The sequence below is a fragment of the Falco cherrug genome, chromosome 8 (genome assembly GCF_023634085.1).
Source record: "Falco cherrug isolate bFalChe1 chromosome 8, bFalChe1.pri, whole genome shotgun sequence".
Taxonomy (NCBI): domain Eukaryota; kingdom Metazoa; phylum Chordata; class Aves; order Falconiformes; family Falconidae; genus Falco; species Falco cherrug.
The window spans coordinates 24,232,066-24,258,207 of NC_073704.1; the positions used below are offsets into that span (position 1 = coordinate 24,232,066).

At 36.2% G+C, this 26,142-nt stretch overlaps 1 protein-coding gene across 1 annotated transcript in view; it reads left to right on the forward strand.

Annotated features, from left to right (window-relative positions):
* KCNH7 (potassium voltage-gated channel subfamily H member 7) overlaps positions 1 to 26,142 on the forward strand; it is a 236,598-nt gene that overhangs the window by 189,844 nt on the left and 20,612 nt on the right. Inside the window, exons 8-12 of the mRNA XM_027810781.2 lie at positions 1,836 to 2,235; positions 2,952 to 3,151; positions 13,668 to 13,920; positions 17,379 to 17,584; positions 20,252 to 20,351. Of these exons, the coding sequence (XP_027666582.1) occupies positions 1,836 to 2,235; positions 2,952 to 3,151; positions 13,668 to 13,920; positions 17,379 to 17,584; positions 20,252 to 20,351 (1,159 nt within the window). The remainder of the gene's footprint in view (positions 1 to 1,835; positions 2,236 to 2,951; positions 3,152 to 13,667; positions 13,921 to 17,378; positions 17,585 to 20,251; positions 20,352 to 26,142) is intronic.

Here is a 26,142-nt window from a genome sequence, read left to right on the forward strand (position 1 = left end):
GCTTTAAAGCTTATCTAAACTTACTCATGCTGATTCTACCCTGAAGAGATGGGGTCTGCTTGTATTATACACTTCCCGCATACTCCAGAGCTCACACTGATGCAGTATCTAAGCATGGGATTGGCACTGAGGATGCATAATATTAGCAAGTCTTATCTTAAGAATGGGGTGGAACACTGCTGACATATTTTGCAATCACAATGTACCTTCTGATCTATTTAAAGGGCACTGTAAGAATATGCTGCCTCTTGCATGGTGTACAGATATAACTACATCTCTAATAGAATGGTTTCGACACACCACTAAGAACAAATGTTAGCTTTTCTTAAGATTGCTCTTTTCCTTAAGTGATCAAAATATTTAAGCCTGATCTACCTTACCAGAAAAAGTACCTGATGGCAATAGTCATATGCTGAAGCTCAGCTTTTTGTAGTACATCATCTTTCAGAGTCTTGAGGTCACATTCAATGAAACAGCCTTCTTTATGTGGCAATAAGATTCACCTTGAAATTATTCTCTGTGATGTTAAGTTGAACCAAGGAGTGTTACCCACTGTTACCTTACATTATCTTGTTGTTCATTTACTCAGAAAATATGAACAATATATTGAGTTGTCCACTGACAACTGGGATTTTACTCAAAAACACGGTAAATGCAAGAATTTAATAAAACATAAGGACTAGTCTAGTACTTGTTGAAAGAAAGCTAACGTGACACATACTACCATCAGAGTGGTTTGTAGGGCTCAGAAAACTTTTCCAGTTAAGTGTTATGTAATATACATGCACATTAAAAAAAAAAGGAAGAAAAAATTATTGAAAACTTATTCAGGCTTGACATTTACTGAATACTTTTATATATGTTCAGACTTAATGGAGGAGAAAAGGTAGCTGAGTTGGTTTTGAAATTGAGTACTCACTATTTACAATCTTGTCAATCTCTTTAACAAGGAATGAACAAGTATGCAAACAATTTACATATTGAAAATTGTAAATTTACATTAATAAACTTTAGATTACTTTAAAAAGATCAGAGCCTCAAAAAGTCTGCAATGAATCATAGTGCAGGGATGCACTAAATATCTTGGAATAAATCCCTGGTTTATAACAGACCCTTTTTTTCTTTTAATGGTATAGTACCTTTATTAGTCACCTCTACCACTATGCCTGCAAAATTCAGGATGAAAGATGCAAAAAGAAGATTAATCTTGAGTCTGGCAAAAGGAACTTTTCCATGATTTTCTATTCTCAGTGGTTCATCTTCTTTTACCTGTATAGTGTTCTGGCCATTACAAACAGGAAGAATATTTGCAGAGTAAGTTACTTACTCTTTGAGACATTTTCTGCTTTATTCCTTCACACTTCACATATGTGCCAGAGCATTGCAAGGAGTCTCTAAGTTAAAGTCAAATATAGTCACACAGCTTTGTTCAAATGTCATAAATGCTTGTTAACTGCAAGGCCAGTCATATAATTATGTTCCAATAACTTACAGACTTTATCATGCCAAAACATCATGAATCTAATGGATCATTTAAGTCCATTAATGTGGAATGAAGAGTCCAGATAAAGAAGTATATTCAAAATGAAAGAGCATTCAGCAGAAAATGACAACTTCTGTATCTTAAGATGTGCATTTCTTATTGTTTTCTTCACTGTTTTTATAATAAAATTGATAGTTTAAAGAAAATTAGAATAAGGTTACATTGAAATGGGTTAATCTACTGGGTTTGTTGATTCCAGAAAATAATGGAATTTGCAGTGGTTTGTTCATGCTGACTATTATGACAGTACATTTGTTAACAGAGAAAATTAATTTCTATCTTATTTTTACAGACGACAACATTAATAGGTCTTCTGAAGACAGCTAGACTGCTGCGTTTGGTGAGGGTAGCACGGAAATTGGACAGATATTCAGAATATGGTGCTGCAGTTCTTATGCTCCTTATGTGCATATTTGCATTAATTGCGCACTGGCTTGCTTGCATTTGGTACGCCATTGGAAACGTAGAAAGACCTTACTTGTCTCAAAAGATTGGCTGGTTGGATTCTTTAGGAGAACAATTAGGAAAGCATTACAATAATAGTGATGCAAGTTCTGGACCATCCATCAAGGACAAATACGTCACTGCACTTTATTTTACCTTCAGCAGTCTAACAAGTGTAGGATTTGGAAATGTGTCTCCAAACACCAACTCAGAGAAGATCTTTTCCATCTGTGTCATGCTGATTGGCTGTAAGTAGTTCTACCATATTCTTTCTTTTTTTCTTCATTGTTTAAGCAAATGACTTAACAGTCTAAGCTAATAAGATTACAAGCATGCAGCCAGAAGGGCAGATTCCCAGGGAAAACAATGTTATATGCAAAAATATGTTGTGACTCGTGCAGTCAGGAAGTAAAGTTGCTTGACTACTCCAAATCTGTTATCCAAACTGTCAGAAATTTTGTGTTGTGTATCAGTGTCTGCAGTGTCCTGTAGGGTAGAAAGTCGAGTTTTGAGTGGATTTAGGAAACTATAGCCCATCATTTTTGGATAATCATAACTAAATTTAATTTGTTGATTTAAACCCCAAACCTATAAATGTATGTGTACCTCCTTAACTCTACCCTTTGTTCAGAACTTGTACATAACCTTAGTTCCTAGTTCTTAGTTCTACCAAAGTCCTTAAAATTAGATAAACCAAACTTAAAATGCTCAATTCAGGACTACAAACTCCAAAGATAAATATTACCAACTTGATTATAAATTAATATTTAAGCCTCATCTGCTAACTGAGTTGGAACTGATACAATCAAATCAATAAAAAGGTTCAGGTAAATCAATTTCACATCTCTGAAAATGTTACTAGTCTCACCTGAGCTCTTTAACATTAAAAGTACATTATAAGAACTGTTGCATCATCTGCAAAACCCAATATGACTTAAGTAAATTTTGTTTCTATTTAATCCAGCATTAATGTATGCTAGCATTTTTGGAAACGTATCTGCAATAATCCAAAGACTCTACTCAGGAACTGCACGGTATCACATGCAGATGCTGCGAGTAAAGGAGTTTATACGCTTTCATCAAATCCCCAACCCTCTGCGGCAGCGACTTGAGGAATATTTCCAGCATGCATGGACATACACCAACGGCATTGACATGAACATGGTATGTTGTTCAGTTTTTCAGGCACGGATGCTGGGGAATAGATAAATGCGTGAGAATTTAGAAACAGATTGTAAGTCTTCATTATTTATGAGCCATAAAAGTACAAGCTTAAGATGGTGGATATATAGCAATTATTGAAAACCAAGCCATTACAAGTTTGTCATCCAAACATTTAACTCCCTAGATTATTACCTATATATAATAAGCTATACCAGAAACCTGAACACTCACTGTGCATAGGAAAGCTTGAGAACTGCCGTTGACTACTATAAGCTTAAGCCAATTAAAAAAAAAAAAAGTGATGGGTTTCTTATTTCAGGCATAGCTGTTCCAGAGTTTTGTTTGTTCTTTGGCCTGATTTTCCACTTCCAGTATCAAACAAGAGTACCTTTTTTGGTGTCTATAGATTTACTTTTCTATAAAACCTGTGGAGATCAATTCTTTTTTAAAATCCTATCATGTAATCTAGAACAAGTACGTTGAGGGTGGGTGGAAGAGAGGACCAGGCAGGAGGATTAGCTGATCTTTTCAGAGTGAAATATTCTAATCATAACATAATCTGAACAATAGTTCACTTGCATTCGCAACTACATAATTCAGCACTGAAAGTCAACACAGTACTACCAACTGTTTAGCAGTCCACAAAATCTCATTTCTAGGAAATGACAAGGTACAACACTCATAATTTCTGTTTTTAATAAAAAAACTGTAAATGTTTCTTGTATAAAAATATATTCTGTGGCCAGCTAAAAAAGAATAACAATCTGCTAATGAGCAAAAATAAGCATTTATATTTCTGGCTTATTTTCTGGAGACAGAAACATTTTTTCTCAAAAGCTGACATAGGTTTGAAGACACTGAGAGCATTGTATATCTTAAGAATCTGTGAATCTGTGTCTCTAGAGAGATGTTTTCCAGAGCTATTCTGAGTTATAGATTAGAGACTGCAGAGGTCTCCATAAAGCTGGCAAGACAAGAAAATCTATACATTTTTGTAACAATTTAACTAGACATCAACATCAAAATTTGGACATAAATTCAAACATCTTCCATGTGGTATCTATACATATATTTGTGAATGACTGTCAGAGTGGTACACTTTTATGCAGTAAACAGAAACAACGGTCTCAATCAAAAGATTTTATAAAGCTGAATCACTGACAGCTTGACTTTATGGTTACCATTAAGTAAAGCAGATTTTAAAACTAAGACAGCAAATTAAATATACTGGGCTTCACCTGCCACTTCCACGCATCCCCTCCAGAGGGATACTTGTATAAACCTTTGCTGGGGATTACTGCAGTGGAAGGCAACATCAGTAGCTTCATCCTGCGTGGCACTGAATGGCCTTAATCCCCCTCTGATGGCAATGAGGTTGTGGGATACTCAGCACTTTGCGGGATCAGGCCCTTAAACTGCAGGTGGGTGGAGCCTAAGCCTAAAGTAACTCACTGAATTATTTCTGAAGATATTACAAAATCATGTACACCTTAACTAATTCATTACCACTAATGGATGTACTAAGAACACCTGTTTCACTTGAAATAACTTGAAGTAACTGAAACTGGATGTTGTCAGGTTAAATTTTGCATAATGCAGGAACTGCTGTACTGGAATTAGTCCTGGACTTGTCATTAATGTGAAATAATAAATAAATGGATTAAACAGCCCATATTCTGCAATATGATTGTGAGGCAGTTTGGAGGCTTTGTTTTAAATAAAATGTGGAAAAAAAAAATCAAGCTTAGTACCTTGTTTTGTTATATTTTATTTCTTATTCTGTTCACATTTTTATCCCTCAAATTTTATGGCAGTCGCTTAATTTTCTTAAAAAGGGAGTTTGAATATATTACACTTAGTGCAAGGATAATAAAAGAATTGTGTGATTTACGTTGTACTTATGAAAGATTTATCTCTTTCCTGTCTGCTTCATACCTAAATACATGGAATAACACCACCCACTGGTAAGAGCAGGAGGTATTTATATCAAATTTAATTCCAGTATAAAGTGTGGAGAATATCCATGTTATCTGTCGGGTTTAGAGCTTGTTCAATGCTTTCTAATTTTAATTGTAACTCTTTGCATGATGAAGGGGTAGATAGCAAACAGAAATAATCCAAGTAGAATCAGATGTGGGGCAAAATGGTTACTAAAAATTAGACATTAAAATTGCTAACCTAACCACATTTATTAATTGCTGTTTTACCCCACAACTTAAATCATGCTTCTCTGCCCAAAAAAGGTCATGTGCATATTGGTTTGCATTAGGTAGTTGCTCTGTAGGAATGTCACTCTGACAAAGTTGCCATGCTGATCATTCTGCATTTTCCCTTGCGTGAATGCTCTTGGTTCAAACCATATATGCATGTTAGCACAAGCACCAATGAAGTTTTCTTGGCTGTAAGCCATGTGCATATGAGATGGACTTGCATGTGGTATTAACTTAATTTTGCATGAAATATTTGCATTTACATACCAACAGGCTAATACTGTCCTCAGACAAATACGTTTGACTCCTGCCAATATTTACTGGGAGTTTTTTGCAAATATCTGAAGGCAGAATTTGATCCAATGTGTCTTTCTTTCTAATTTCATTACAGAAAACTGAATAAAATTCAAAACCTCAGTCTTCTTTCTCCTTTGCAATTTGAAATGCATGAAAAATTTACATTTATATATATATATGTACATGCATTGTATACACACACACATATATATATAAAAATAATATTAGACATATATTTCAAAAGATGCTTTTAATTATCATCAGTAATATACTTAAGAATTCAGGAACAGTAAAAAAAAATAAAAAACCAACCAACTTTTAACCTCAGGAATAATACTGTACTGAGACTAAATAAACTTGATTTCCTAAACAAAATCCTACACTTAATATTGTAAACCAGAATTTGGTACTTTACACTCATTTGAAATGGCTGAACTTAAAATTAGCTTTAAAGATCTGCAGGTGAAATATGCTGTGAACATTGTTCATTTGTTCCCTTCTGTTTCGTTTCTACATCTCTTTGATTATGTTTCATTGCATAATGTATTTTGGCAAAAACAGTTCCACATAATTACGCATGGACTGGATAAACAGGATTTGGGATTTATTTTAATCTGGATAAAAATATTGAGTCTATAGAATAAGCATAATTTAAATCATATCCCTGTGGTATACACTGGCAAAGTTAAATTACAAATATTTTACAATGTATATTGTTTCATGAAAGGTGTCACCAGTCCCAAAGATTCAGACATTATTTTAATTTTTTAAACTATCCTGTTCTGTTTTTCCTAAACTCTCTTTGCCTTCTTTTCCCCCTTCATTTCAATGTTATCAGTCCAGCGCTGATAATAGCATGTCTGTGATGCTTACCCCACAAAGATGACATATTTAGTGTTTGAGATCCTTTTTTAAGTTATGCATGTGTTTTTTACAATCCCCACCCCCTTCTTTCCATGGATCTTCTGTGCATCTGAACAGCTTTATTGGTTTATTTTATCTTTTAAAAGAGTTCTAAGAAGTAAATAAGTGGGACAAGCATTGGAAAGTGTTTTTAGTCAAATGTACACATTAATTAAAATTTTGGATATGGGAAAGATGTGTTTTTATCTTGCATTTTACTCAGTACCATGAAAGGAGAGAGCAAGTCAGAATTTTTATGCATAAATTTATGGAACCTTCTGCAAGTATCGAAGCAAATGGCCGGTTTTACACTTGTGATAAGTTGTCTTGGCTACAGTGATCATGCAAGTACAGCAGAGAACATAGCAATCTTGAAGGTTCAGAGCCAGTAATGCTACTGTATCAAATAAAAGGCAGGTTCACCATTGCTTTGGTAGGGCTTCCTTTGCGAGAAATTAGCCACTGGTCACGGGATGACAGCACTACATTTGTTATTCTTGTTTTTGCCCCCACGATGATCACTTCTCATGACTAAAATGATTCTGCCAATGGAACTAGTGCCAGCAATATCTTTGAACCAGAGAATTAGAAATGTAAATTAAAATTTAAAAAAAAGCAAGGAGAAGTTCCTTATACCATCAGAAGATTAATCCAAATTAGAAGCGTTTGGAGCAAAAACTATTAGTAATCAGTTAAACAGAGGGACTATGTAATCATGGTGGAAAGTGATACTGCTATTTGTCTATATTCACAATGGAAATCATAAGATGTATAAGCCTGTCAGAAAGTAGCTCAGATATGGTTAGCTGTAAAGCTGTTCTTTCATTTTCTGTAACAAGACCACTTAAAAACATGAATGCCTTTGTTTAATCAAGTTACAGAAAATAAGACATCATAGGAAAATAAAAAAAGAAATGTTTCTAGAATGTTAATCTATTTGCAAAGCGATCCTTTACAGTTTCTAACTGCAATGTATTTTGTGGTCTAACATCTCAAAAACAAGAGCAATTAACAGTTTTTCAACTATCATTATATTTTTGGAAAGACATGTATCAGGTCATCTTCCAGCTTCTACAGATATTAAACTTTTCTGTTGATGAAGGGGTCAACAGTCAAAGAAACTGCAATAATTTTCTGTCCTTCTCACCCAGCAATGTATCATTTCTCAGAGATCACCTTTCAGATGTATTCAGAAATTGTAATAAGATTATAGATGAAGAATGATCCACTGCAGTTCCAGTAATTTCAACATAAAAATGTCACATAAATCTGTGTCATGGCAATAATTCTTGATAAGGTTGTTAGACTTCAAATCTCACTGAAAGGTGAGTTAGCTCATCATCACACACTGATTCTCTTCTCTCTCAACTGTTGTAAGGAACTCCTTCATATCCTGGGGAAAAAAATAAAAATTAAATCTGACTTTGCAACATTTTCCTGTATGAAGATGAGGAATCAGCAGAAATAATGCTTATTCTGTGTGGACCCCAGGAGCTGCTGGAATAGAATTATTGCCACGTGTGACCTTGTTCATTCTTTTCTAACAGGTGAAACCTCTTTGAAAGGTTTTGGCCTTCTGCTTATAAAAATAGTTCCTCTGTAATTAACTATCACAGAAATAGTAAAGTCTAAATTCTTTCTAGAAATAGATACTAGGCTGAATTACAGAAATGTTTAGCTTAGATGAAGATGTTATTAAAATCAGATATTTGTGACAGAACTAAATCCCACACTACTCTTTCCGTCAGAGGGAACAGCTACTGGGAGACAGAGATCCTAATACAACATAAGCACGGTGCAATTTGTGCAGCTAAAGAGTCTCAGATTAGTGCTAAAATTATGTGGCAGAAAGATAAAAATTAAAGACATAGGTTATTTCACCAAACATATGAATTAATTTCACTCATTCCTACAGAACAAACAAAGACAAAATGTTAATTTTGAATATAAATTCCCACTAGACTGAACCCTTCAAGGCATGGGGGTGCTCCCTGTAATTAGTTCAAAACTTATTATTTTATAATATATATATTGTTCAAGAACTTTATTCAGCAATGTGAACATATCCTGAGATTACATAGATGAGATCCAAAGAGAGACTAAGTATGTGTAGTCTATGACACAAAGTATATTTATTCCCACTTCTTTGTAGCTTTAGCTGCTCAATATTTTTTGCTGGGTTAATTCTTGTGTGGATCAGTTTCTCAAACCATTTCACAAGGAGAGATCAAGACAGGGCAGGAATAAACAGATAATGCAGGAAGGACCAGAATTCCTCTTTCAGTTTATGCCATCTTAAATTGTCAGATGAACCTGAGAGTTTACCTTTATCTTTCCCTCTATAAGCTGGATACTTGCCACTCATAAAAAGTCTGACTGATTCTAGAACAAGAAAACCTTAGTCAAAATGAGTTTCAACACACTCCGAGAAGACCCAAAATACACCAGAGCCCTCTTCTGCTCTCTTCAGCTGCTGCCTGGCATTTAATGTTTGATCCCACTTATATTTCACAGAGCAAATGTATGACAGAGCATTATATGCAGAATTAAAGGAATATCTTTGCCAGACTGCAGGGACTGGAGCTTAGACTAGGAAAGGCTGAGAGAGCTGGGACTGTTCAGCCTGGAGAAGTGAAGGCTCACAGGGAATCTCATCAATGTGAAAAAATACTTGAAGGAAGACTGTAAAAAAGATGGAATCAGGTGCTTTTCAGGGGTGCCCAGTGACAGGACCAGAGACAATGAGCACAAACTGAAACAGGAGGTTCCATTCCAACATCAGGAGACACTTTTTTATGGTGAGGATGACTGAGCACTGGCACAAGCTGCCCAGAGAAGTTTTGGAGTTTCTGTCCTTGGAGATACTCAAAAGCCATCTGGACATCATCCTGGGCTACCAGCTCTAGGCAGCCCTGCTTGAGCAGGGAGGCTGGACAAGATGAACTCCAGAGATGCCTTCCAACCATTCTGTGATTCTGTTGGTGTAGAATGTGATATTTCTACATTTAATGACAATTATTGTCACTAATATCCTGATATCTTTCAGCTTCGATGCTTTCTAAATATTTTTTTTGTGGGATAGATGTTAATACTTGTTCCAGAGTATATAATACTGAGGGCAGAAAATCTAAACATTCTCATCAATCTTATCATGTCTCCAGACAAAAAAAAGTTATCATTGCCCCAAACATTTACTAGTTGTTGGAAGTTAGAGCACATAAATGTCTCCAATTCTGTTGTCACAAAGATGTCTGATACATGTATGACCGATACTTTGTTGTCATCTTGAAAAAGACAAATTAATGAAGCTGGACTTCCCCTCCACTTATGAAAGACCACATTCTTCAAGACAACATGAATCACGTCCCGCTATCCTCACCAGACTTCAGTCACTCATTCCACATTTATGCTTCACTTCTGTCTGAATGACACTTTCCTCCTCTCTAAGCATGCCAAGTAGATAAACCAACATTATTTGATGTGGAATAAGTTTTATTCCAGACAGGAAGAAACAACTGAACAACTTGGACTTGATCAGCTATCAATGGGAGACAACCGGAGTCTATGTCACAGAAGCATCACAATTGCTTTTCCTTTTTTTTTTTTTTTTGGTTTTTTGTTTGTTTTTTGTTTTGGGGAGGGTGCGGACACTGGTTTTATAACTTGTTACATGTGTTTTTTAGAAGATCTGTGTCTTTTGAAATATGCTTGAGTTCTGATTCCAAATATGAGAATCCAAGATTTTTCTCCCCAGAGCCCAGTGGAATCACTGTGGAGGAGATATTGAGTGTAATAGAAACATGTTAGGAAAGACAGAACAATTGAAATCCAAAATTGTACTCAATTGATTTATTAGTTTTGGATTTGTCATTGAAAATAATGCTATTTAAAGAGCAATTCTAGCTTTATCATTTTCAAAAAATTATTTTGAAATTTATTTTCACACTACCTAGCCCTGTATTCATGTAATTTCAATATTATGTTGGGTTTTAGTGGTTTAGAAAAGTGTATGTTAATTTTTTTTCTGTTACATTGGAGTGTGACTTCAATGTGTTTAAAGACTCCAAAAGCTCACAGCAAATGAAAAGAAGTGAAACGCAATATTTAGACTTTTATTATTTTAAGATAATCTCATGACTTTGAAGACTGCATGGATGATTTTCTAATATTTAGAATTGTCAGGACGCATACACGTAATGTATTGATGTTGATTGCCACATTGTAAGAATGTAATTTTCAACACAACTGTTCCTGCTCTACACAGACAATCAAAGGTCTCTGTGAAAACCAGATACTTCCTTATTAACACAAGCTAAAAACTGATGAATAAGAAATATTTTCTCAAAGTAATGAAACCCTGAATATTAGGAAGGTACATGTAAGCTTGGGTTGGCAAGATGTTGCCTGTACTGCACAACATAAAACTTAGTTTGAAAACATCAAATTCTGTATGGTGTCAGCTACTGGACTTGGATTAAATACTTCACTATATACAATGTGTGTGATATGGTAAGCTTCTTTTAGTAACGTAGTATATAGCAATATTTTAACAAATTTATCTTGAATGCAGCTTCTTTATTGCATTTCTAAACTTGTGTTAGTGGAGTAATCTCCAAAACTTTGTTGGAAAATAATGTTATTTGGGCACTTGTCTTCCTTCTAGACATTTGACAACTGTGGTGTTAAAGAGTGAGTGTTCTTCCTCTCTGATGTATAACAATTTTAGAGTGTAAGCTCCATGGGGCAGGGACTTTTTAATCACAGGCACTTGAACAGAGGCTAGTATCTTTCAGAGCTTATTGGCATATAAATAACTATTAACTAATATGCAAAGATTTTAGAACAGTTTCATGTAAGTATAAACAAATTATCAAAATAATGTTTTCTTTAAAGAAATACCCAAAGTATCTTCAGAAATATAAACCAACACACATGGTCTGCACGGTTTTTGCTTAATGGTAAAGTACAATCCCTTGATAAATGAGATAAGTGGAAGCTGATGTGAAAAATTAATACCATTTACACTAAGGCTGTGCTCCTGTCTTTCTAACAGTTCAAATACCTTTTCCTGTAAGTAACTCTGAATTGAAAATATATTTCCTCTTTTGCATTCTATAAAAAAATGGAGCTCTTTTATATTATAGATAGATACATAGCAAATTAATTCAAAATAGGTCTTTTTTACTCAAGTGACTAGAGAACAATTTCAGCATAAAGACTTGCACTTCTTCTGCACCTTTATCGCTGACCAGATTTATTTGGTTATCAGTATATCAATCTTTTTTCAACACAATTACATTAAAGTAAAAAGAGTAATTGCATACTAAGCTATTTCTAGTGGGGTGATAGATACTGGAAACAGACTGGCACCACAGAAATTTTTCATAAATCATATTTTCTTTTGCTTATTGTTAATGCTGGCTTTTTCTGAGGATGTATAACTTTCATGTGGTGATGCCCTATAGCTCATAAAATTTTTGTACCTATGTGTGTTAAAACATTGTTTGTTATTTCACAGCACTGATTTCCATTAGCAATCATAGAAACATTTCAACTCAGTTAAAGGTACTAATACTTCATTTGTAAATCATAGCCTGGCTTGTGTGGACAGAAGCTTCATATCAGATATGTGTTCATCTTCTCCATTAACAAGGGATTTGAGTTGTGAATATCTTTATGCAATAAGAGTAAGCGCACAGACCTTTATTGTGCTGAAGTAAGAATTAATATAGCAACAAGTGATGCATTTTGTATATATTTTTTTCTGTGCAGAAATATTTACTTGTTTGTAGAAAAACAGTGGAGAGGATAAATATGAATGAATGAATAGGCTGGTCCAATAATGAGAAGACACATCCTGATCACATATTCACAAGACTGGTAGAATCAGTTCCTGTTTTCTTCTTAGAAATATGCAACAGATGTAGGCAGTACCAGGGAAAGCACATGACCCAATAACATCACTGAGAGTAGATTTAAAGGATTTAAAGCAGGGGTCCTCAAACTTTTTAAACAGGGGGCCGACACACAGATGAAGTGGCAGGCAGTCATCTGCGGCTGCTTCATTTCCCCCCCCAACCCCTGCCGGGGGTGGGGGTGGGGGGGGTCTATAAATACCAGGGGCCGGATTGAGGACCCTGGGGGGCTGTATCTGGTCCGCGGGCCGTAGTTTGAGGACCCCTGATTTAAAGGGAAGAAAGGGTGGTGCACAATAATATATCACCCATTCCTTAACACAGCAGGCAGAGTCACAAGGTGGGCAGTACTCCCATAGAAGCCAGTAGCAGAAATATTTATAGATTCTAAAAGAATCAGAAATAATATGATCCTAAACAATTTAGAAAAGCTCACACATAATGACCATGTTGTAAGTAGCTCACTTTTCTTCTTCTAAACAAAATTAACATGTTACCATGGTACCCAAGAGGAATCCCATGGTTCTACTTCAGGCAAGCTCCCATTGTTCTGAGTAAGAAATGAGCAAGGACCATAGCAACTAGCCCTGTGGTTTGCTGAACTAATCATCTGCCTATGTAAATCTGCATAACATCATTGTTTCAGTAGCATGTGTTGCTTTTTCTGATAAAAATCTAAGTCCTACACTTATAAAGCAGAATAACATGAAAATCCCATTAAAATGCTGTCTTTTTGAAAAGTATCTGATCTTGTTCAGAAAGCTCTCATTTTACAAATGTCATGGTTATTTCAGCAAAAACTTCTTTTATATTAAATGTGGTACTTTTATGATTGATAAGAAGGAAATAGACATATTAGTCCAAATAGGTGAAACTCGGTCAAGACTCTCCCCTTACCTGCCTTGCTATTTTACTGCAGTATATTCATTCATATACCTTGGTACCATTTCTTGAAATGAAAGAAATCTTAATAATTAATTTTGTAACCACCACATACATTAGTATTCACATTGCATAAGCTTCACAATATAGATTACACTATGCACTTGTTGAATTGCAGTACTCCGACAGCTCTTAAGGCCACCTCTATTTCTATGCCACTTCTTTCTTTCCGTCCAGGAAGAAAACATAAAAATTATATAAAGCAACTTTCATAACATTCACATTAAATCTTTATGCTTGTATTTCCAGGTCTTGAAGGGGTTTCCAGAATGCTTACAAGCTGACATTTGTCTGCACCTCAACCAAAACTTGCTTCAGAATTGCAAAGCTTTCCGGGGGGCCAGCAAAGGCTGTCTTCGAGCTTTGGCTATGAAATTTAAGACAACACATGCACCTCCTGGAGATACTTTAGTGCACTGTGGAGATGTTCTCACTGCTCTTTACTTTGTGTCAAGAGGCTCCATTGAAATCCTTAAGAGTGACATTGTTGTAGCCATTCTTGGTAAGTAGATTACTACAAGGCATGTTAAAAGAGTCATGAGATAAAAAAGAAATATCCATTGTTGTTCCTGGGGAAGGAAATTTGTTAACATTTTGCTGACTGTTATTTAAAAGCAAGAAGAGAAATATTTGTTTAAGGAGCAAAGTCTACATTATTGCAATAATTGATGGGAAACAAAGAACCCATGTCCTTGGATACCTAAAATACAAGAGCAGCAGTGAGTCAGATTTATCCCTAGGAAAGTGGTAAAGCAGATATCCAATTACTCCAGTTCTTATTATGCTGCAAGAACCAAAGTCAAGGACACCCTTTTCTTGAAGAGTGTATGAGGGTACTGAGGCACACAGATGCCCTATATGCTAACCAGAGAAAAACGTATCTACTTTAGGCATTCGAAATGTCTCCCAGAGGTTTTCAGGAATGTCTGCTTCTGCCCACTGAACATATAGAAAAGGAAGGGAATAACAGATTAAACTGATCTAGATTGATATTTAAGTGTAATAACACCAGCGTTTCCTCTGTATTTCTTATAACTTGTTCATGTTTGCATAGTATGTGGAGTTACTTGTTTTCTTTCCCAGTGAACATGGCTCAGAGCAATGTTCAATCCAGCTGGGAGCTCACCTGCAGCTGGTGATGATTCTTCTGTGGAACTAACAAGACTGCATCAGCTACAGCAATTTTTAAAGTAAAATAACTAAAACCCTACCTAAACAAGCTACCGTTTTGTTTCTCCAATTTAATATCAGGTAACAAGAATGCAAAGAATAATTGAATAGATGAGTAAGGATTTTAGTGTATGGAAATGTACACCAGCTGTAACATCATTCATATGTTCTCCTTTATGTTTATGATCCACTGTAGGAACTTACAGCCAGAAAAGTAGCTGGAGCAAAATGTGGACAGATAGCATATGTTGCTATTAATCCACCTGTTACTGATTATTCTGCTAGTCCTTTGCAGGCTGGATACATGAGCAGAGGTACAAAGGTGTGCCTACAGAAATCCTTCCCCAGGTTAAGATGATGTTACCATGATGATTTGTCACCTCTTGCTGTTGCATCTCATCATCTGGGCCAGCTTTAGACTCAAGAAAAGTAGGGACCATGCAAGTATAACACTGAGATTTTTACTTGCCTGTGTGGAGTGTCTTCCCCTGATTATGAACAGTGTGGTTCATCGAGGATTTCATCTCTTACATCAAAAACACAAATTTCTGTAGCACTCACAATCAAGAAAAGCTGACAAATTTATGAACTCATTAATTTCTTCCTGAACCAAAGATGCAGACTGGTCTTTTGCAGCAGAAACCCAGGTATTTGCAGGACGATATCTCTATATTTCTTCCAGCCCGCGGCTCCTCACACCAGGTGCCACAGTCTGGAGTCCTGCTCTTCCAGGGAAAGGTGGTCCAGACAGAGAGAAAGAGACAGTTGGGCACAACTGCTTTGCGGGCCCACATCTGTTGCACAACCCATGAGGCAGGAGCCTGCCTGGTAGCTGGCTCCCGTTAGTGAGTCTGTGGTAGCTTGAAGAATCTGCTAAAAAAGAATAAAGGATGATAGAAATGAAAATTACTCTGCAATTAAATCACACAGACACCTAATAAAGAATATCAATACTTAGCAAAACATTTTTACTTAATTCCTCTTTCTGAAAAACCTACACACAGAGATTGACATAGAAAACACTCAGAGTTTTGTCTCTGGGGTTGAAAAGACTTCAGTCAGATAGATCTACAATGGATGAAGTTTCCACCCTTAGCAAGTATTGCAACTTCATCACAGAAATCAGAGAGTTCTGAGAAATGTTGGTTTTGTCCCCCAGTTTTCCTCAACTCATCAAGCACTGTCTGATGCTTCTGAGTAAGGTCTGATCAGTACTGACCTGACAACAGCAATTCTGGGCCAGATTCTTAGGAAATACAGTGCCTGTGGACCTCATAGAATCTACCACCTCTCTGAGCTTTGCAGGCAAGATACAATAATACTGTAATCGTGTCAACAGTTGTGTTGTGGAGAAGGTATTAATGTGCCTTGAATAGGAGCTCTGCATTCATAAGCATTAAGGCCAGAAGGACTATTAGATTATATGGGGTAACCTCTGTTACATCACTGATGCCTGTTACATTTCATACCTTTAACCATCTGTTGTGCTTAATGAACTGTGTTTGATGAAAGAAAAGGGTTTTGGTCTGAAGACGTAATGAGATGAAGAAGTCATCACTTTTCTTAGCAGTTTATTTCCATAGTTAATGATTTTTATTGTTAAAGATATGTACTTTATTTCCAGTATAAAATTATCTTGCTTCAGTTTCTTTCTATTGATTCTTACTATGCATTCCTTATCATATTCTAGAGGCTTTTAGTACCAAGTAATTTTTTCTCTATATAAGGATATATGCAATATGACCTTACCTCTTAATCTTCCCACTGATAAGCTAAACAGACAGTGTTCTTTAGGATTCTCACTGTAAACCAGCCCTTAAATTATTTTTTGCATCTTTTAGTTGTTTGCTTACTCAGTTTTCAGCTTCCTTTTCAGAAAATGGAGAAATCAGAAATACTTGTAGTAACCTAATGCAAAAGCCACAAATGTTTAACAGAGGCAAAATCACCCCTGTATTCTTTTTTACAAGTCTATCGTTTCTCAGTTGCTATGACCACTGTTCTTTTCCACACGTGTTTTCCTAGTTCCCCCACCAAACCCCATTTCACAGCTAAGCCCTGCAGCCCCTGGTTTGGAGCTTATTTTCACCAGTCTCTGGCTGCAGCTGTTCTGCATTTATGAAGGTTAGGTGCAGATTTGGGGAAAACAAGCAATTAAGTAGAGATAACAATTTTATAAAACAGGTACTGCGAATGTGTCAACATTGATGGAAAGAGTTGTAATAGTATCAAAACAGAGGCAGCTATATTTAAACAGCTTCTTCAAAATAAGTTCTGCATCTTGGAAGTTTTGCATTCTCCCTGCAAATATAAAAGCTAAGTCATTTTCTACTAAAATATATTTAAAGTATGTTCTGTTTCTTCATGCAATTCTTACAAAATGAGATTCCAGGCCAGACAGCTCCTGGACTCCAGTGAACAACAAAAATCACACCTTCATGATCATAACAACAGGATTTAAATCAGCAAATGTTTTTTACAAGAAAGGACAAAGGAAACTGCTCTAGTCATGCTGTTTTGATGGAACTGAAGAAAAACTGTGATGGAACTAGATTTTCTGTTCACTTAATTCTGTTTTATGCTTATGTAACTTCATTGGCTTACATAATTTTACTATTAATATTAATAATACTTTTGATTTACAATAACATGTGCAATGGTAATCTGATTGTGAAACTTCATGTAAAATCACATAGTGATATTATACACCATTATCATAAAGAAATATATCATTCAATTCAATGGCTTATGTTTAAAATAATAATATCCATCTATTTTTTTTTTCTGCAGGCAAAAATGATATTTTTGGAGAGATGGTACATCTTTATGCAAAACCAGGGAAGTCAAATGCCGATGTGCGAGCTTTAACTTACTGTGACTTACATAAGATCCAGCGAGAAGATCTACTGGAAGTTTTGGATATGTATCCTGAATTTTCTGATCTCTTTCTCACCAATCTAGAACTGACTTTTAATCTGAGAGATGAAACTGCGAAGGTATGTGCAATAACTGATTCTTTTCCTTACTATTGGGCTGAATCTGAATCCCACAGTAACAAAACTTGAAAATAGCAATCGAAAAAACAAGGTTAGCAAAATTAAAAGCTAAAAGCCTGAGGCTAAATCCTATTTTTAACAAATATACTCACCTGATTGCTCCTACTGAAGTCGGTTTAACTCAGCAGAAGTCAATGAAATTATTCAGATGATGTTAATCTAACAGGATTTGCTTCTATATTTAAATAGTATTAAAGTTTCAGCCAGGGGGATTTCAGATGTTTTGTTAAAGTCATGGAAAATATGTTTTTTTCAGATGACTGTAGCCTGGGTCACCACAAGGGGAACTTTTGATACTGAATTTAATTCTACACCCATAAAATAAAGACAAATCAGCTTATCCAGATTCATTCTGTGTCTAACAATAGAAAATATTTAATTGTCTTTCAAACACGAATTGCTAATTCTCTTATTTTGTACCCTACCTTGGAGGAGACTAAAAGCATACAAGGGACTTCTCAAATGTCATTCAGTCTTCAGATTTGCAGGGATTTCTTGGTCTCTTTTTCCCCCAGCAACTGTCCTAAGTGTCCCCTTTTGCACACATTGCATCTTCAGGAAATCAGAAAAATTACCAGCGTTTCCTTATTTCAGACTGCCCGGGTCTGTCTGAGTTGGAAAAGAAAGGGGAGGTTCAGCCAGAAGGGGAGAGGGGAAAGGCTATTGCCCAGCTGGTGCTACTGGGGTTAACGCTGTCCCTGGAAAGCTGCGGCGTACACCAGCACTAGCCATCAGACATGGACTGCACTGCCCACAGAATGACTAGTTTACATTTCATTATTTCTGAGATAGTGCTGTTCTGTGGGTTCTGTCTAAACTTTTAAGAAAAAATGGAGGTTCCGTGAGAAGGCACTAGCATAATTCGCCCTTCTGAGAAACAAGGAGACAAAGAAAATTAAGTTTGGGGCTGTAAATCATAGGGACATCTTTGCTAATCACATGTGGATCTTTAATTTAACAAATTAAAACAAATATAAATTCTGACAAGACATGTCACTTCCTTTTATACTGAGCTTTTTTTTTAATAAAAGAGCATTCTGAAAATAAAAGACCAATTACATTCCTTACTTTGAAAGTCATTCTTTTGTATTTATTGAAAAGGTCATCATTATTAATTGCATGTGAAATACAAAACAGTGACTTTATAGTCTAGTGATAAATTTAAAACTGAAAGTCCACATATTTGAAAAAATCCTTGAGGTTAAATTCACATTAATGATTTTAGTCTGAGCAGTTATTTCCTGCAATTATATTATCATCAATGTTTTATCATTATTTTTTCCTTACATCTGAGAAAATTGAAACAAATATCCATCTTCTGTGTGGTGGCGTAGAATACACAAAGCAAGTCCTCACTGTTCATGTTCCTTAGAAATTTTTCAGTTGTTACTTGTTACTGCTGTACCAGCCACTAAGAAAAAATCACTAGACTTCCCAGAGACAGGGAAGGGAGGATAGGCTCTCCCATGCCTCTGAGCTTACAAAATCACAGTTTTCTCTAGCAATTCCACTTGCTTTCCACTGTCTATTGCACTCCAGAAAATCATCCCCTAAAAGAAGTGATGAGCACATTCTGATCTTCAAAACATCACTCAGATCCACATTTCTTATCTGAATATGTGCTTCTGCCTCCACTTCTGCTCCTGTCCTCCTATTAATGTAAAAGTGCCTCTATCCTCCTGCAGTTGCTCTACCAGTGAGCCACCACTGAAGCACCTTAGCCACCAGGTTTACAATGAAGGGAATAGAGAAAACGTAAACACTTCCTCCTTCTTTCCCTCTGCCCTTCTCCCACATGCAAAACTGCTTACTTGAGTGGTATGGGAAACCTCACTAGCACAGGGAAGGGAAGTAGGTTGAAGCCAGTGCCATGGGTATGTACACCAAGAGCATAACTGGTTTTATATCTGCTTATTTGTAAATTTCTCAGTTTTAAATTAGTAGAAAGACAAGTTAAATGTATTATGTATTTATTACGGCAAAAAAAGCACATCCATCTTCTGTAAGATGGATAGAAAAAGACAACATTTTGTTCTGGTATGGAAATAAGTAACTGAATGAACAGAATCCTATAGAGAGGAAGGGAGGGTGTAGAAAGAGAAAATAATGAGGGGTAAAGTGTCTGTTGTTAGTCAGTCATATTTATTGTTGTAAAATGTAACCTTTATAACCATTACCATGTAGTTAAATATAAATGTAATTATAATCAGTTACCACATTACTTCTTGCAATACTATGCATTCTGTGCCAGAGGTTATTTAATATTTTTTTTCATTTATTTCTCTAAGATCACTTAAACCACATTTGTGCAAGTTCAGGAAGCTGATAACACATGAACCCATGTCTTTCTATGTAAACTTCTTATCAGGATACTTTTGTTTCATCATCAAGCTGTGACATTTTTGGGTTTGCTCAATCTGCATGAAGTTTTTAATGTTAGCATTGAACAATACCTTTAGCTGGGCATGGAGAGCTTGATGCAGACTGACTTGTGTAATATTGCCTTTCTTAAAGCTTGAACATGATTAACAGTCAATCATCTATTGAAAACCTGCTTTCTTCAGATGGGACTAATCTGTCATTATGTTTCATATTTCATTAATCAAGTCTGACCTCGTAATAAGATCACAAACTACTAATGACACAGATGGAGATAACTGCAAACTTCGAAGACGGAAATTGTCCTTTCAAAGCGAAATAGAGAAAGGTAATTAACTTCATTTCTTACATTAGGCAGCACTGCATTATTCATTGGTATTTCACTTTGTAATGTGGGCTACATTAGGGTCCCATGTTGGCTGTTACTGTAGCAGCTCTTGAGAACAGCTGAGCAGCAAAAACACTCTGTGCATTGTCCCCTAAATGGTTATGAGGATACTAGGTAATCTAGGATTATTGTGGTCCATTGTTATTAATGATTGTTGTTGTTGTTATGATTGATCAATTATTATTGATCTAGGATACTAGAGGATATGAGTTTCACCATTTCATGACTTCACACCTATCAGTGCAGAGCTGTTCAAACACTAAGCTACCTTATTGCCATTGGTATATATATGTATATTATCTCTTAAACAATATCTGTTTTCTGAGACACCATGTTTTAAGCTGTCTGGAGAAGCTAGTCTATTGGGTTCCTTATTAGCAGCATTGATTTTATTTTCTCAGCGAAGGTCTTTGTTGAGCTTGATGTGTTTCTCCCTAGAATAAAAATATTTTGTTTTCTGGACACAGTAGATTCATCGTAGTGAGATTTTGATTCATGTGGTAATGTGTAAATGGTTGTCCTGGCAACAGTTCAGGTAACATTTTCTGTGCTTATGTTTACCTTAGAGGCTTTGGGGAGTAATCCTAATGAAGGAAAATTCAGTGAAATATTAAACTATGTCACCAGTATTCAGTACTGCTAAATACCAGGAATATAGATAGTACCTGTGGTCAGACAGCAACAGTCATGAAGACAGCTAAACTGATACTCACAGGATTTTCATTTTTATGTAGGGAAAGCACAATTCCTTGAATAACATCACAGTTTTATGGTCCAGTGGTTTGTCTGACAAATTAATGCTTCTGGTATGCCTGTCTTTCACACTCCGCAGTAAAACACCACTCCTAAATACAGCATAATACCAATTTATAGGGTTGCAGAGTAGCTGATAATAAATGGGAACACTTTAAACTTACATAGGAGGCATAACGCTCCATGAAGGAATACTTTAATCCAGAGTGTGGCTACTCAGAACAATGACATTGCTGTTTGATCAAAGAAGCGTCTTTAGGGCAGGAAGCCAAGACTGACAACAAATCTGTCACGAAAATGTCCCAATGAAATATTCAATCTGCTCTTTACAAAGAACCTGTTGACAGAGGCACTTTGCCTGAATAACCTTATTTCTTATGAAAAAACATATGCTGCCACCTAAAAATTTACAGAATTTCAATGTAATTGAATGTAATTCAGAATTACAAATAGGCTTGTCAGGTGTCAATGTGGTACCAAGCCCCCTAGGTGTTTATGGTTCTTGCCCAGTAGATTACACTGAACATCCTGTTGGAGACATTTATTTGCATTACTTTTGAAAGAACATAATTTCCCACAGTTTTGTCTTTGAAAAGAAAAGACTTTGCACCATTGGGGAAGAAGAGACAAGACTGACAAAAGCTCCTTAGTCTTGGTAATGACTGGATAGTATGTGGTAATGTCTAAGTTAAACAGAATGCAGTACATTGGAAGTGCATCTGAAGAGAAGATGCAATCATAAGAGCCCTTTGCTGAGAACTGAGTACACTTTTGCCCCACTGGCTTACTGGCCCTCTCCGGTCTCTGTTCAGATTCTTTGTATGTCACCATAGCCGCAACAGACACCTCATAGTCACAGACCTTCAATTCACTTTTCTATGGCCCATCCTACATCCTGCATGAGGTTGTAGAGCACTAGAGGTTACTACTGGCTTGTAAAGTAATATTCTATTGATTTCAACACTACTTACAAGGGGGTGTGGCATCATATTTTGATTCAGCATAATTAATCTATAATCATAAATATTTGGGGATGATCCTGCAGGGTGCCTGAGAAGAACTGGAGTAGAAAAGACAGAGTTCCTGAACACACAGCTGGCAAATGCATTTCTGGTCGCTGTATTCTCACAGATAAAAAAAAAAAAATGTTTTAACCTTCATATTTTGATTTCAGGACTACATTTTGAACAGGATCGACACACACAGCTTTCTCACTCCTATATTTTGATATTTTGATATTTTAAATGTCTCTAAATTCTTACTGATTTGTAATTATTAAGAGGTGGGAATTGCTCATGAAATGGCCTTCTTGCTGGCATTCTTTACTTTCAGCTGTTGAACCACTAGCATATTATGCAGCTTGAAATTATATTGTTTCCATCTTTAGTGTGATCATCAGCGATTTTCTCCCTTTTGGAGTGCTAAAAATGGGATTGTGTTATCTCAGCCTTTAGTTCATGCTAGCCTGATTTGGACCTTGTTGCCATGGTAACTCTTCCTGCACGAGTTTTATCAGGGGTTAAACAAAATCAACACAGCTCTCCATTATGCATCTGCAGTTAGTACCACTAGTTTTCCAATTCCATGCAAGACCTTGTCACTCCACCTATTCATATTTTCACCATTTCTCACCTGTGTCAACAAAACTGATCTTAGCTATTACATTGGGATCTGCTATAATATGATTTTAAAGGGTACAAGGCTACTTGAGGGACCAGATGGTTCTCTGGTTTCCAGAAAGGACTGCAATACCACAAGAGGTCCCCTGCAAAAAAATAACACACACACACACTACGTAGATGCTTATTCTTGCTCTCGCCCAAAAGAAATTCATCACAAGTCTTTGAGAATACTGGATGATATACCTTGCACAGGGGCAGGTGCAGCCGTAGCCAGTTGCCATAGATGCTTGACAGTCAGCCAAGAAACATTCCATGACTGCTTAAAGCAAGCAGTATTCCTGCCTGGCGGCTCCAAACAAAGCTTTCAGCTGGGCTGGCAAGTTAGTCTCCTGCTGAAAAATGAGGGACAATGAGCTGCTGCATCTACATTCAATTGTCTCTTCCAGCAGTTCAGAATACAATCCTTTCTTGCCCATTTCTCCTTTTCCTCCAGTATTTCTGTGGAAGTTAGCTAATTTCAAGGGAAATACATATGAGCAAGAAGTTTCTTCTGCTCTGTTAGTTCTGAGTGCAGATCTATTATCCCATGGTGAATGGGGCATCACTAGAGTTGATTACATCCATCTGAAATCCATACACATGAAAAATACAAAAGTTACAGGCAGAATATAAGTAAGCTCACTGAGAGCTTCAAAACTTGAGGCTTTGAAAAGTCTTTTCTGGAGTTCAAGCGTTATTACTTTTGCTAGTATCTTGTTTAACTTTTTTTTAATGTTGGCTCTAAACCTTAACATTCTTGGGACTGTTCCTGTGTCCAATTATTCTCATTAAAAGATCTTCTTTGCATTTAACTCACGTAACCCATAGCTGAAGTTCTGGACCTGTTCTGGGTACTCACATATAATTTTCTTGAAGCCCTAGAAGCAATCAGGTATAAAACCTTTTCCAAGGAAAAAATTGATTTTGGGCCAAAACTGCATTTGTTACATAACCAAATCATAGCCACCCTTTCTTCTTTTGACAGGGTATATAGGATCTTTCCATCATTTCCAGGCTCATAAAATACTGGCTAAATAAACCAGCATGGACATAATAACTGGGAATGTAATGATGATGTCACTGAAATAAATCTTTATTCTGCATTTTTAGCTGTGATACAAAAACAATAACATCATCACGTGGACCCTGGCTTAGAAGATGATAAAAACTCCAACGGAGTTATATTTTTAAATTAATAACCAGAGATTCAGGCAGCTAGTGATACTTAATCTTTAACATTTTCCAGCTCTCATGTCAGTTTGTCAGAATTCATAACAATGAATTCTTATTTCCATGGATGTGATTTTAAAAGGCCACAAAATAAAGTTCTTATGAAATCTTGTTACACAATTATTGCATGCACTAACCCAGATTGACACAGACTGTAACAATCAAGTGGGATACAAAATGTGCTTTGCGGTGTTTCATTTTTAGGATATTGTTAACTAAGTAAACTTATATAGTTCTTAATTTTAATTTGAAGGGTCATGCTTTTTGACCAGACTTTTCCTAAAGTAGCTACTGATCTATTCTCAAAGCAAGCACAGAAGCCAGAGTTCTAATAAACTTTTAATTGAATCTTGATTAGTATAGCTACCTTAAGTATAGAGTGCTTGTCGTTACTATCCAGGCTAAGAAGCCAAACCATATTAACATAGCTTTATTACAAGGTACCCAGGGGCCATGGCTGGCAATTACAGAAGAACAGGAAATCTTTCAGGAACTGGTTCTCCTGCCTAAAAGTATAAGGTGAAGCAGTACTGAGAGAATGGGGAAACATCCCTCTGCCCCTGCTCTCTCCCATCCTTGTCCCCTTCCCTCAGCTTTATTTAAACAATTATTTTATAAATAGATGACTCAGCTGAGCACTGTGCTGTGTCCCCAGCAAGAAAGTAGGATAAGAGTCTGGACAAAACTTGAAGCTCTTACCTAACTGTGTTAAACTGTTAATATTATGCTGATGAAGTTTGCTTGGGCTTAATTAGAAAAGAGTTTCTAATATTCAGCCAGAGTGTCAGGTGGCTAAATGACCAGCAAACAACTAATATCTTGGCAGGCAGCATATGGCCTGAAACAAGACCTCATGTCTCCAAAATCTTAACCTTCAGCATGAAACCCCTAAGAGAAAGTACGTGGTCATCAGAGAGCCCATCACTGCCATGTTCCATCTGCTCCTATTATCATTATCGTTACTGCTGTTACACAGTGCCTAGGAGCCCCCTCAGTGCGTAGGAGCCCCCTCGGGGAGCTTCCAAAGAAGAGACTTGTTTCCAGAAGCTGCTCCTAGAGAGGCTGTTTCCAGAGGCCAAAACTGATTGAAACGTTGTATGCAGTCACACATACACATAGCTATCCTTTGGGGAAAAAAAAAAAAAAAAAGAAAAAAAAAAAAAGAAAAAAAAAAAAGTAGTAATAGTACTACAGTGAAAGCTGAATTCCTTGTAAAAGATAGGAGAATTCTAAATGTGATAGGAGAACTACTTTGGCCTTTTCCCTGAATCCCTTCTGAGATGCATGTTTATAATTCTTTGTTTCTGAGTTTTTAAGTATAGTATTATTTCCTGAAGTATAAATCAAGATTTGTCCTTCCATTATTATCTGATTAGCATTAAAGTTGATACGAAGCCAGACAGAGCAAAGAAAACTCAGAGATAAGTCTGTCACTCCACCCCTAACTTATGTCATTGTACTGAAGATGGCATAAAATAATTACAAATGAAGGACTGCATATTCACTTCAATTTTGAAATTCTTGGCTTTTAAAATATGTCTCAAATTTAGTTATTCAAAACTAGCTTCTTTCTTACTCCATTAAAAAAAAAAAGGAACATGGATCCTTACGGAAAAGTTACCCACTCTTTAGTCCAGGCTGGCAAGGGGAGGTTTCAGCATCTTCTGCTGTTCCCTATTTCCAGAATGATCCAAACCTTCACAGCTCAGAGAGGAAACACAGCAGAAGACACATTAACTTACCGAACTCTCATAAGCAGCACTGAGACAGAACAGTAATTCAAACAGGTCACTCCTTCATTTCCTCCACCATCACTACCCAACCTACCGGAACCTTTCCTCAAAATTACCAGGACTTGCTCTAACAATGCAGTTTGACTAGTTTGTAACTTTAGGTTCCCCAGTGATGACTTAGAACCTCCCAAATTCTGAATGAAATTGGAATTAAAGGAATCTTGTATCATTAAAAACAGTCACAGAAAAATAAGAACTTAAAACTTTTTTACTACAGAGAGGGGAAAATGTTTTAACTTCCCTAAAATACAACCAGTAACATACTTTTCCTAGGAACAGGAATCTTCCTGCATC